Here is a 12,707-nt window from a genome sequence, read left to right as displayed (position 1 = left end):
ACGCACACAAGTAAAGAATTGTGGTAACTGTTTAAAATATTATACCTCTTAGGATCCTTGTGTTAAGTGACATGGTTGGTGCAATTATTGGTCGAGCAGGAGGCACAATAAGACAAATAACCCAGCAGTCAAGAGCCAGGTAAGAATTACATTAACACACAAGGTTTTTCCTTTCAAAATATGAGTATTTGAATTCTTGCTTGAATTTGTATTTTAGCAAGTTAGCCTTTTCTTGTAAAGTTTTACAAATTAATTGTTGTACAATTAAACGTTTAGCTTCTTCAAAAATCTTTAAGAAAGAGTATAATCATCTCGCATATTAATCAAAAGTAAAGTGAACTTACTCTAGCTAGAGACTAGTTCAATTGTGTGTCTCTTGACCAGTGTGCAACACTCTCATTACCTTCTACAAATGGTTGTCTATGGTAACAGTTTCCTTATCCAATGACTACACTTTGATAAAGTTCTGATAATATTGTTGCACTTTTGTTAAAGTGTGATGATTTGCAAATGAAATAGATTCCTTTTAGGAGAGTGACATTAAACTTTCCAAAATGATGTTTTCCCATTCTTCAAGTATAAAAGCATGAAAGGTGATATCTATAGGCATGATTCAAGTGGGGCAAAACAGACACTTCATGACCAGCCACTTGTTTCACACCTGAGGTAGAAGAAAGACATAGAAATTACTGAAGATTACAGCAGTTCATTGTAGATAAATTAGTAATCCCCTTTGGTAATATATACAAGATAATTCACATTGAATTTAGATGTACAAAAGTGATGCAAGCTGTGTTTATGGGCTTTTGTCAGAGCATTAAACAAAATGGAAAATCAACCTTTGAAAGTTGTACAAGTGGTATCTGGCATGTGATAAATAAATGTATTTTGTCATATTGAAGAAGCACACATTAAGTGTCTACAAAAAACAAGGTGATTTTATCTTACCAGTGATGCAACATTTTAAATGTGATGAAGAGTATATCACAGAAATTTTCCAAAGGACTTATTGTTGGTTACAGCTATAATGGTAATTGAAACATGTATAGACTTTAAGAGAATGCCAAGTCAATTTCTCCATACTGTTGCTAACTGCAAACTCTAATAACAAAAGCAGGTACCTTTTTTGTAAAAACTGGATGCCAATATGGTGTAGCTCCATCAAGAGAAAGCATCCAGCCACATACCCAAGTAAGCATGTCGGTTCCTCTACAGAAGACAAGTACACCATTAATAGGCATTTCTTACGGACATTTATGTCTTTGGAGTATTTGTTTATTTATGAGTAATGGACATTAGAAAAAATGTAAGAAAAGAGGAAGACAACACTGATCTCAGTATATTGCACAGGGTCATTACATAGAACACCATCAGTGGTGGAAGAATGGGCTATAAGGCTTAGGCACTCATCATGATATCACTGTCATTGGTTGTGGACACCCTTTCCTATGTCATTCGCTTCTTTAACAAACCGTTTTTAAAACCAGATATTTCAGATTTGTTCTTCTTATTCTAATTTGCCATGATGTACTGTTTTACCAGATTGAACAATGTTATAAATAAATACCTGTTTGTATATTATTCATAGTTATAGAAAACTCAAACAGCTATAAAAGTAATTTTTGAAGGAAGAAAAAAGTAGGATTAAATTTTGATATCTGACCAACTGTATTAACACTCCTGAATTAAAAATGCATCATTAACACACCTGTTATTCTTTCATTTGATAATGAGCTAAACTCGGGTCATTTCACAATGAATTATTTATCACCAAGAAGAAGGGTGTTGTTCAGAGACGATACTAAGTATAGAAACAGAATTCCTCAAGCATAACAAAAAAACCTAGTAGCTAATACGCACCAATTAATGTATGTATGAATTTAGCAGTTAACACACAAAGTAACTTGTATATATAAAACTAAGACTTACATGCACAATTTAACAAAGACGTAAAATCCTAACAACTGATATGTACCAGTTAACACAAACTTACAAGCCTAGCAGCTGATGTGTACCAGTTAACACAAACTTACAACCTAGCAGCTGATGTGTACCAGTTAGCACAAACTTACAAACCTAGCAACTGATGTGTACCAGTTAACACAAACTTACAAACCTAGCAGCTGATGTGTACCAGTTAACACAAACTTACAAACCTAGCAGCTGATGTGTACCAGTTAACACAAACTTACAAACCTAGCAGCTGATGTGTACCAGTTAACACAAACTTACAAGCCTAGCAACTGATGTGTACCAGTTAACACAAACTTACAAGCCCAACAGCTGATGTGTACTAGTTAACACCGACATACAAGCCTAGCAGCTTTGTAGCTATGAGTTGACTTGCACCAATTAACATGTATGTTTATTCTATCATCCAGTAAACACCATTTAATGTAACTATAAACCTAACAATTATGTTTGTGGCACACATGTAACAAACAGAACATGGTTCTTGTTAAACTCAAGTTACAATATTTTGTTGAATATATTATGAATAATGCAGAATGAAAAATTTCTTTTTGTTCCTTTTTCTGTTTTAAAAAATAAATACAGAGTTGATGTTCATCGTAAAGAAAATGCCGGATCCCTTGAAAAAGTAAGTATAATCGAGTTTTGAGTCCTTTTATAATTGTTGGAGTGAGAAAAAATAAAATTCTAGTCTAATTACCTATTTTTTCTTAAAGTATAATTAAGTCATACCTATCCTTGATCTTAAGTTACAAAATGCACTTAATTGTTAAATTTTTCAAATTTTCTTTCATTATCTTGTTTTTGCTGTAAGGTTCTGTAGTTTCCAAAGGTGGTGATTTTCATTCATTTAATCACCTATTGTTTCAGTGTAGAAACAAATAATTTATAATTATTAAACACACTAAGTCAACATAAGTTTCTGAAATGAAGTGTTGATTATAATTTTGATATGTTAATGAATAATACTAATATGATTGTTATGGCATGATCGATCATAAGACACTAAAGCATGAAAAATCCTAATGGACTCAATAAATAAAAATGTAGTGTTAAAAATATAATAAGTCTAATACTTGTTTATTCTTGTAGTTTTGAGTATTTCTCTTTTATCATGATCAACTGCTCAATATTATAATCAACACAGCCACTTTTAGGCTACCAGATATGTGAAATAAACATAGCTTAAGATCAAATGAGATTTGTATTGATGATGTATAGTTGTTCATTATGGTGTTTTATGTCTGAAATACTGATTTTCCATTCAAGAAAGATCTTCAAACTGTAAAGGGAAAAAATTTGTTAGAAATGAAAATACATCATTCATTATACAGATCATGGTAATTTGAAAAATATTGTTAACAAACTTTTAAAAAAAAAGATATTAAGTTAAAAGAACGGTCCAGAACAAAACTTACTAAAACTTTCAGTTTGTTTCTCTTGTTTGTTAATGACAACGTAATAAATCAAGATAACTTTTATTTAGTTATTTCTATTCTCTTAAAATACTTTGACTTTTGTCCATATAACTGTATAATTAATCGTAGGTAATCACCATATATGGAAACCCAGAAAACTGTTCATTAGCATGTCAGAAAATCTTAGAAGTAATGCAGCAAGAGGCCGAAAATACTAACCGAAGGTAAGAGTTTGTGCTTAATATCACTGTATTGGAAGCTTTTGTAAAGAAAACTTTTTAAATTGAAATAAGTAAAAGTGTATTTATATCAGATTGAAATTATGAATGAAACAAAGAAATGCTTACCTATTATTTAAGTCATTAAGCTTTTAAAACGTAATGTAATGGCAAACCTGACAAGTCTTTATCCAGTATTAATTTATCTTTCATTCTTGGTTGAGCACTGGTACAATAATGTTGAATATTACATATTTTTTAAGAAATTTTTTTTTGTCTTTTTCTAGTGAAAATCCTTTAAAAATATTAGCACACAATAACTTGATTGGACGCATTATTGGTAAAAATGGCAACACCATCAAAGGAATAATGGAGAAAACAGAAACTAAAATAACTGTTTCCAGGTATTGTCAGTTTATATGTTTATTTTAACAGAACTAGAAAGATATCCAAATATTTTTCAACCATAAAGAATACTTTTAAATGGATTTGATTAGTTAGTAATGTATCAATTGTCATTGTAGGCATGGTGTAATTTTATATTTTGTACTTGATGGGGGGGGGGGAATCTTGGTATTGTTAATCCATTAAAAAATTTTAATATTACGATAGGATAAAACATTCCTAATTTAGACAGTAACTTAACTAGTTTTCCAGTTTTGTTTTAATTTGAACGTTGAAAGATTCACATTTCTGGCCAGTAACAATACCACCTAAATGCAATAAAAATTATTGGTTTTATTTTGAAAAACTAAGAAATGACCAACATTGCATCTATGGCATGTTCTCTTGTAACCTTTATTTCTGTGTACAGTAGCATCCACGATGTTAACAGCTTTAACATGGAACGAACGATTACTGTTGTTGGAAAACTGGAGAATATCTGTAAAGCTGAACAAATGATCAGTGCAAAACTTCGTCAGAGCTATGAGAATGACCTTTCTGCTATGGCTCCCCAGGCATTCATGTTCCCTGGGGTTCACCCTATGGCCATGATGTCCACCATGGGGGCCCCTGGTTACCCTCCAGCCCCCCGTGGTGGACCAGCTACACCACCTTATGGTATGTACAATACTCCTCCTTCTTATATGCCTGTCAACTACCCCCAAGGACCTGTGTCATCACAGCAGCAGGATCCAAGCAAGGAACAGGTGTTCTTGTACATTCCGAACTCTGCTGTTGGTGCCATCATTGGTACTGGAGGTTCCAGCATCAGAGATATGATCAGCTCCTCTGGAGCTAGTATAAAGGTAAGTGAAACTGTTAAAAAGCTCAAGTTAAAAACATGACTCCTGCAGCTCTTTGTCAATAACATTATGTATAAAGTTAATGTGGAGTCCCTGGTCTGTTGTTAGGTTAAATATTAGATTACGTTAATGATCATCATAACAAGACTATTTTTCAAGTACTGCCTTCATCGGATTCTTCTTTCAGCATGACTTCAACAATAAGTAATTCTACTGTTTTGTTTAAAATATAATCATTAATAGTTTTTGTTAAGTTATTTAATTTGAACTATTAATCATTCACTCAACTTTTTTTATGAAGTAACAGTTAATAGTTGGGAAAGCGATAGTGGAATGTAGAAATTCCCTTTGAGGTTAATTTGGAAAAACAGTAGCAGTATGTTATTCCCTTTTTGGGCAAAGAGTAGATATGTAGAATAAGTCCCCTTGTAGTTACTTTGGACTAACACTAGTGGTATGTATAACTGTTAAGTTGAATTGTAAATTAAGCTTTGCAAGATATTGCAAAGTCAAGAGTAATTTGCTGCTTAAGGAATTTGCTGAAATTGTTAAATCATTGTCTTTCTCTTATATATATTCTTTAATGATCATGAATTTACTGTCATATTTTGCAGGTTGCTCAGCCCAATAAAGATGAACCCTTAGACAAACAAACAGAACGAAAGGTAACCATTATAGGCACACCTGAATCACAGTGGAAGGTAGGTCACTAAATACAAAACAAAAATCTCTCTTAAACCATTTTGTTTTTATGGTACTGAGAATTTTTTACACACCCAAATGGGCATGTCATATTTTTCATTACATGCCCTAAGCATCTGGGGCATTATAATTTTTGAGTAGCATCTTATACAGGAGAAATGTAGGAAAATATAAACTTTCTAAAGACTTTTTTTTTTGTTCAAAAATCTGTTTCCTTTATGATCTTTGAAGAAAATTGGTAATCAATTTGTTCTGATTGGTGATCTACAATATGTTATTTTCTATAACAGGCACAGTTTATGATTTTTAAGAAGGTGAGCTTTGAAGGATATTCTGGACCCCAAGAAGCTCGTCTCAGGGTAGAAATATTTGTCCCATCATCCCAAGTTGGTCGTATCATTGGGAAAGGAGGACAAACAGTGAGTACATGTGTTTGGTTTTGTATGTTAGTAACCATAAATATACACTTCTTTTTGACAATAGCTTTATGAAAACTGTTTATTTAACCCTTTGGGCACAAGTAGCAGTGAAAATGTGCATGTCATTGAGCATGGTGTAATGTATTTGATTTCATAGTTATCAACTAGTTATTTTACCCTAAACTGCTGATTTAGTGACAGTTCATGGTAGAAGAGGACACAATAAAATAGAGAGATACTGAAAAAAAAATCGTAGATACGCATTTCGGAGGTCTAGAGGTTGTGCAAATTGTACGATGGACTAAAGTATTTTTATTTTTTACATGTACATCACTTTGCACTACGACCTGTTTGACTCAAACTGATGTCAATTCAGACATATCTTGAGTACAAATACTTTTGTAAGACATCTGATTTTTTTGTGTATACCAGACTTGTACATTTTACTAAAAACTTGCCACATTTCATATAGATACACTTAGTAAATTTGGAATTGTAGTCAACATTCCTTCTCCAATACAGGGATTGGACCAACCCCATGCTCATTCAGTTAAACCAAACATACATATTTGACAGTCACGTCATGAGGACTGTAATTGAAGTCATAAATACACTTTTGTTTATGTCATAGTACTTTGAGGACTCCTTTTATCTAAATGATGATAATGATAAAAATGTGTATAATTTCAGAGTTTTCAAACAGTCTTTGGATTAAAATTAATTTTTTTTACTTATTTAGTTTTGTAAAGGTCTAGAGATATCACAAGTATCAAAGCAATTGGATTTTCTCAGAAATTTTGAAAATGTTTTGTCAAATATTTAGGGGGCTTTTCAAAATGCAGTGGAATATAGAATCAATCACTTAATGCCAAAGAAAACTGTTTGATATTGTTAATCTTTAAAAAAAAAAGCATATTAATAAAAAGAATACTCTAAAACCATTGAAAAAATTAATTCAAGAAATTTCATGACAATCAGTTCCTTTCAGCCTAATGGCTATAACATATCGCTATTCAAAATAAAGGTCTTTAATTATAAACAATTTATAATGGAAAAACTTAAATTAATTGAAGTGAATATGTAGCTTGTAATGCACAAGGTAACAGAATGGCAATTTGTTTACACAACATTGTCATTACATGAAGAAGTGTTAGTTAAATTTAGTTGGAGATTTCAGTAATTGTGTGTTAATAAATTTAAGATGAAACTCAAGACATAACAATGCTGTTAACTACTCTTTCTAGGATACAATTTTTTTATTAAACAAATAATTATGGTAAGTTACATTTAGTGTGTAGATTCAAAGAAATCACTAGCTAATGTAGCTGAGAATTTTTATTTAGGTTCGAGAAATGCAGCGGTTAACTCAAGCAGTGATTAAGTTGCCCGAAGAAAGCCAGAACACCCAAGCAGAAGAAATACCCGTCCACATCATTGGAGATTTCTACAGCTCTCAGGTAAATTACACAATCACTAAAATTATTTCAACTACTTTAGCAGGTTTGAAAAAAATTAAATAATTTGTTAGAAAAGACAATAAACTTTATTCAGAAAGTCTTCTTGATAAAAATATCCTGACAAAGATTAGAGCTCAGTGTTAACCTAACGGGGACTTCATCATGGTAAAAGTTCTTAACAGTCTTCTCATTTTGACCAAATATTGATGCAGAGAATTAGAATTTTAAAACAATTATTTCTGGCAAATTTACAATTGTTAATTAATTTATTTTAAGTTAAAATCATACTTTCATAATTCCTTCCTCTCCATGTATTTATTAATAATTTGGTTTGTAGAATAATGTATTCCAGTTTAAAGAAGATAAATCTGTAGTCAAACTCAATAATTGTTACATCTCTCAAAATCCTTTTAAAAACTATTTTACATTATAAATGTAATTAAAATAATACAATAGTTTTATGTACTGGAGATTCATTGGCTTTTGAGGGAATATTCTGCATGTATACATACTTGAAGATATCCTTAGTTTAAATTCATGATCTGTATGATGAAAATTTTAAACAAGAACCAAATTTTATGTGAATCTTGAACATGTAGAATTTTGTGGTTTGTAAATGTAACTAACCTTATTAACTTATTTTTGGTCAGATATGTAATGAAAGTGTACTTAGCTGAATGTTGTTTTCCTGTAAAGGATAAATACATACAAGTTTTTATTACCTTACATTTCTCCCTAAAACATAAATAACAGTCTTCAATTTTCATTACTAGGCTGCCCAGCGCCATATCAGAACCCTAGTAACCCGCAGTCAGACAAATGCTCGTGGAGTAGGGCGTCGTGGGCTCGTAACAACTCCTCCTCAACAAACTCCTCAACCTCCTCGTCCAGGCCAGACCAATTGAAGCTTCCAAATACAATTGTTTATTGCCATGGCGTCACTGCCAAACCTCACCCTAAAACCAAAGAGGAGCAGCAAAGAATTATAATTTTTTTAAAGTGTCATACAACAAAGGGGCTGAATTTTTAATTTTTTTTAATGATTGGGAATTAAAAAAAAAATTATCTGAAATACTAATGGATATGATATGGCATGCAGGGATAAGGGTGCTTTGTTTGGTTTTAAAAACCCTTTACTTTTATAATAACCTGTTACCTACAAATTTGTAATTTGCATAAAAATTATGCAGAGATATCCTGGAAAGACTAAATGTTTTACCTGATTCCTGGGCTTGTTGACTGGGAGGGGTGGGTGGGAGGACTTAAAAACCTGGTGGGATGGGTGGGTTAGATAGGATAATGTTTTATTTCATTTTAAGTTTGTTGAAATGTTTTATAAGACCTTAATTGTTGAAGTATATTATGGTCTTCTTTTTTTTGTGATCATATTATAGAAATTTATTTTTGATATACTTGTTGGAGGAACTTTTTTGTTAATTTATATCAAAAGCATTTTTTGCTTATCAGCAGTGGCCAAATCATCCAATCAGGTCGTTTGTACCTTATGACATTCAAGTTTCTCCAATAAGGATTGACATCAACAATATGAAATTAAATGTAGAAAGCCCGGATTTTCTCTCTGGAATATATTGACTTAAAATGGTCAAATTAGGCTAACAGTTCTCAAAATACACTTCCTTTGAGCTTCTGTTGAAGATAATTTGATTTTAAAAAATGCACCGTACTCTACAATTTGATAAAGAACAGGAAAGATTTTATATTTAATTCTAATACAACTTGGGCATGAAACCAAACAAAGACACAGATCTGTATGTAAAATTAATTTGACAAAATGGAATAAAGAGAAAATTGTAAGATATGTAGGGAAAGATGCATATAACCTACAGTACAACTTTGGATGCCTTGAAAAACAATTATTTAGTTAATGTAGTAGTATTCATGTTTTTTCAGTCTTTTAAAAGTGTTACTTCCTGTCATGTTAAAACCAGTTCCAGCAAATCATAAATCATTATATCTCAATGTAGTGTATGATTACTTAGTTCTGGATAAAAACAGATAATTCCAAAACAACTTAATCATGTTGGTCATTGGGCCAGTGTTTTGAACTGAGACATATTTGATTTTTAGATATTCATTACTGATGCAGGATGTGCATGTAACCAAAAGTTTACACAAACTCAAGAACCTTAATAAAGTCGTGCATTTCAGACATGGTTTTGAATGCAGAACATTGTTAAAGAGATATCAGATGTTACCTGATAAAACGTAATGTTAATTTGAAGGTTTAGATACCTATGAACTGTATGAGGACACGACCTTTTAATCCTGTTAGATGGGTTGGCTTCCCAATCTGCCTACTACCTCATTTGTTTTGACCCTTCTAATTCAAGCAAGGTTTGTGTGAAACCCTCCGTTCCTGGCAGAGGTTGACAAGAAAGTTAGTCTAAGCTATTGACATCTGAATGCCAATAAGTAACAAATTACTAGAAGGTGATAAGACAATTGACGTGGTTGACAATCTGAAGTCTTTTATTTGATAAAACCGAATAAGACAATGTAACCAGCAAAGGATATCTATCAGTCTCCTGTGGTGATATCTAGATGCTAGGTTACATTAATACAAATTCTGTCAGTTGCGGAGAACCTTTTTAAGGAAAAACCTGTTTCTACCGAGTATTTTGACACTTGAGGTGCATTTTATGTTTGAAATTAATGCATCGAGTTTAAAGTCTTTTGAATAGTTTCATAAGACAGTTAAACACCATCTATCATTTGTGGTAGATTACCTGTTCAGTGTTGTGGTCAGACATTAAATCTTTCAAGAACTTATCTATCCATAATTCTGGGTTTGCAGGTTAAAATACTGTTCAGTCCTCAACAGAGCACTTACAGTTACTGTCAGTTGAACAGTCTATCCTGTTTGTAATCCACTCTTACTAAGCCTATTATCAGTCAGGCTGATTTGTTCTTTGTCACACCCTTCCCAGCTTCTTTCATATATAAGAAAGTAAAGTCACTTGAAATGACAATAGGAAACTGTGCTATGGGAAAAAAATGATTTTGCATGTGTGCTATGTAGCTAAACAAAATACATCGTTGTGTGTTATTTTATGTTCGTGACTACCAACCTAATGGTATATAATAGTTAAAATTGAACAGCCCACTAAGGGTTATCTGTGTAGTTATTTGATTTTTTTTTATTTTATAATTGTGTCTCAAAACATGATTACAGTATAGTTTATGTCAAGAGTTAAAGGAAGGTGCTTTTGGAGATCAAAAGCCATACTGTTGCAGTTATTCTAGTTGTGTGGTTCTTTCACTGGCAAAAAGATATACCAAGATATAAGTAGCACAAGTTTAATAAGGATTCAAGATTTAGGGTCATGTAGTGTGAATATTGGTGGCTGTGAAGTTTGTAATGTGAGGATCATTTAATGCTTTAATTTCTAAATGGCTTCAGAAATGTTTAACAATAAGATTTAGATTCAAACATAATGAAATGCAAAGATTGAATTATGTAACAGATACAATTCAACGTTTCTACCGGTATGATAACTAAAATTCTGCTCTGTAATTCATTTTGTCAATTTGGGAAAGAAAAAAAACTTCATTCTATTTAACAACCTGTACATTTTGTTATCAATTAGTTGTGGTATCCTAATGAAAAGTTCGAATAATACCGAATTTGATTGTGGATTTTTGTGCCATAACTCCACACTCCCTGTACAACCAAATGCTACCTGCAGATATGTTAACTCAAAAACGGGTAACTCCACTGCTGATAGTCAGTGTAACTTTGGCAAAGGTTAGTTTTGAAGTTTTGGAAACAACTACAGATATGAAAATTATTTGGCAAAAAAGGAAAATAAATTGTTAGCAGAAGGTAAATTTTTTTTTAGTGTTTTTCCTCCACCCATTTAATGTGACTTTGAAAATCTGTTCACATGGTAATGTATCAGTTTCTCTGTAAGATTAAGGTTTTGGTCAATCAGATAGGCAGAAAGAATATTGTATGCTAGCTTGACTTCACACCCTATGAACATGTACACCTTTTCTACGGAGAAATTAAATTATTCTAGGTAAAATGACCAACCTGTCTGTGTTCATTTTTTGTTACCTTTTTGTTGTCCAGTGCCAACTTTAAAAAATTGAGAGGTGCAAAAATAATTTGTGCCCTTTTTTCAAATTTTTATTTATTTGTCTTTAAGTTCAGAATACAAAAATACATATAAAAGAAAAACAGATTAGTCTATATAAAATGGAACTTGACTATATTTAACCTGGCCTTCATTTCTCTGGCTGTTTCATTTTCTAAAGAAATTATTTCTAGACGGTTTAATCTCTCTCTCCCATTGCGGAATGCAAAAATGCTTTTATCAATTTTAGCCTCAAAAACTATCCAATACCACTTGACACACTAATGAGCAAAGTTAATAAAATTCTTAGATCAATAAAACTTGCTTGGAAAAATTTCATTGATTTGGTTTTCACAAATATAAAATAGAACATTATCTGAAGTCGAATTTTCTGGTATTCTGTATGATATTAATTTAAGTTCTGCACACAAACTTTCATCACAAATATTCCTTTTTTTCTGTGCTTGTATTTTTTCTAAATTTTTGCTCCCCTAAAATTTTGTGGTAGGTTCTTTGGACTCTTCTCAAGCCAGACCTGCCTATATCATTGGATTATGGTTAATCCAGTTATGAAATACTAATAATTTTCTAAACAGTTGGTGTAATATGAAGCTTAAAGTACCAAAGCACAAACAATGAAGCCTGTAATATGTGGATTTGGTTGTTCACAATTCATTTAAAAAATAAGTATATAATACACACACATAATATTGAAAATAATTGTGGAAACAGTCAATAAAATGCAAACATTATGGGATAGCTTCCCTTCTGTTGTATGAAAATGAACTGTGTCATAGTACAATTACATTCAGATGTTTTACACTGTGATCTGTAATTCAACCAATTACAATGCCACACTAGCATACTACCTATAAAACTACAGGCAGTACAACAGTAGTATTGTGAATGCACTTTTGCCTACTCAGATAATAAGCCATGTGACAAACATGTAGAGATGAAAGTACTCTGTGGAACAAAATGAGGTAAAATTTTACATCAGAATGAACTCTATAAAAACTGAAGAGGGTACATGAAATTAGTAGTGTTGATGAAAGAAGTAATTGTGGTATACAACAGTACAGTAGAGAACTACGTGCGAATTTTGTTGCAAGAACAAAAAATACACATTAATACAAAGGAGAAACAGGAAGAAAATTGGAAACCAGATTGACAGAACA

The 12,707-nt window shown here is 31.9% G+C and overlaps 1 protein-coding gene across 4 annotated transcripts in view; it reads left to right on the top strand.

Moving 5' to 3' along the window:
- Nucleotides 1-11,481, top strand: part of LOC106478394 (insulin-like growth factor 2 mRNA-binding protein 1) — an 89,742-nt gene extending 78,261 nt beyond the window's left edge. For 3 of the 4 annotated variants that reach the window (XM_013938935.2, XM_022381984.1, XM_022381983.1), the window contains 9 exons: nucleotides 53-139; nucleotides 2,557-2,599; nucleotides 3,519-3,613; nucleotides 3,895-4,011; nucleotides 4,422-4,857; nucleotides 5,469-5,555; nucleotides 5,847-5,975; nucleotides 7,319-7,432; nucleotides 8,206-11,481. In XM_013938935.2, coding sequence (XP_013794389.1) covers nucleotides 53-139; nucleotides 2,557-2,599; nucleotides 3,519-3,613; nucleotides 3,895-4,011; nucleotides 4,422-4,857; nucleotides 5,469-5,555; nucleotides 5,847-5,975; nucleotides 7,319-7,432; nucleotides 8,206-8,337 — 1,240 coding nt within the window. In that variant the 3' untranslated portion in view covers nucleotides 8,338-11,481. The remainder of the gene's footprint in view (nucleotides 1-52; nucleotides 140-2,556; nucleotides 2,600-3,518; nucleotides 3,614-3,894; nucleotides 4,012-4,421; nucleotides 4,858-5,468; nucleotides 5,556-5,846; nucleotides 5,976-7,318; nucleotides 7,433-8,205) is intronic. The other variant, XM_013938936.2, reaches the window with a different exon arrangement.
- Nucleotides 11,482-12,707: the final 1,226 nt, after the last annotated feature.

Source organism: Limulus polyphemus, unplaced genomic scaffold, assembly GCF_000517525.1.
Source record: "Limulus polyphemus unplaced genomic scaffold, Limulus_polyphemus-2.1.2 Scaffold207, whole genome shotgun sequence".
Lineage (NCBI taxonomy): Eukaryota > Metazoa > Arthropoda > Merostomata > Xiphosura > Limulidae > Limulus > Limulus polyphemus.
The sequence above is the reverse complement of the archived record's forward strand: the minus strand, read 5'-3'. Positions and strand labels throughout refer to the sequence as shown.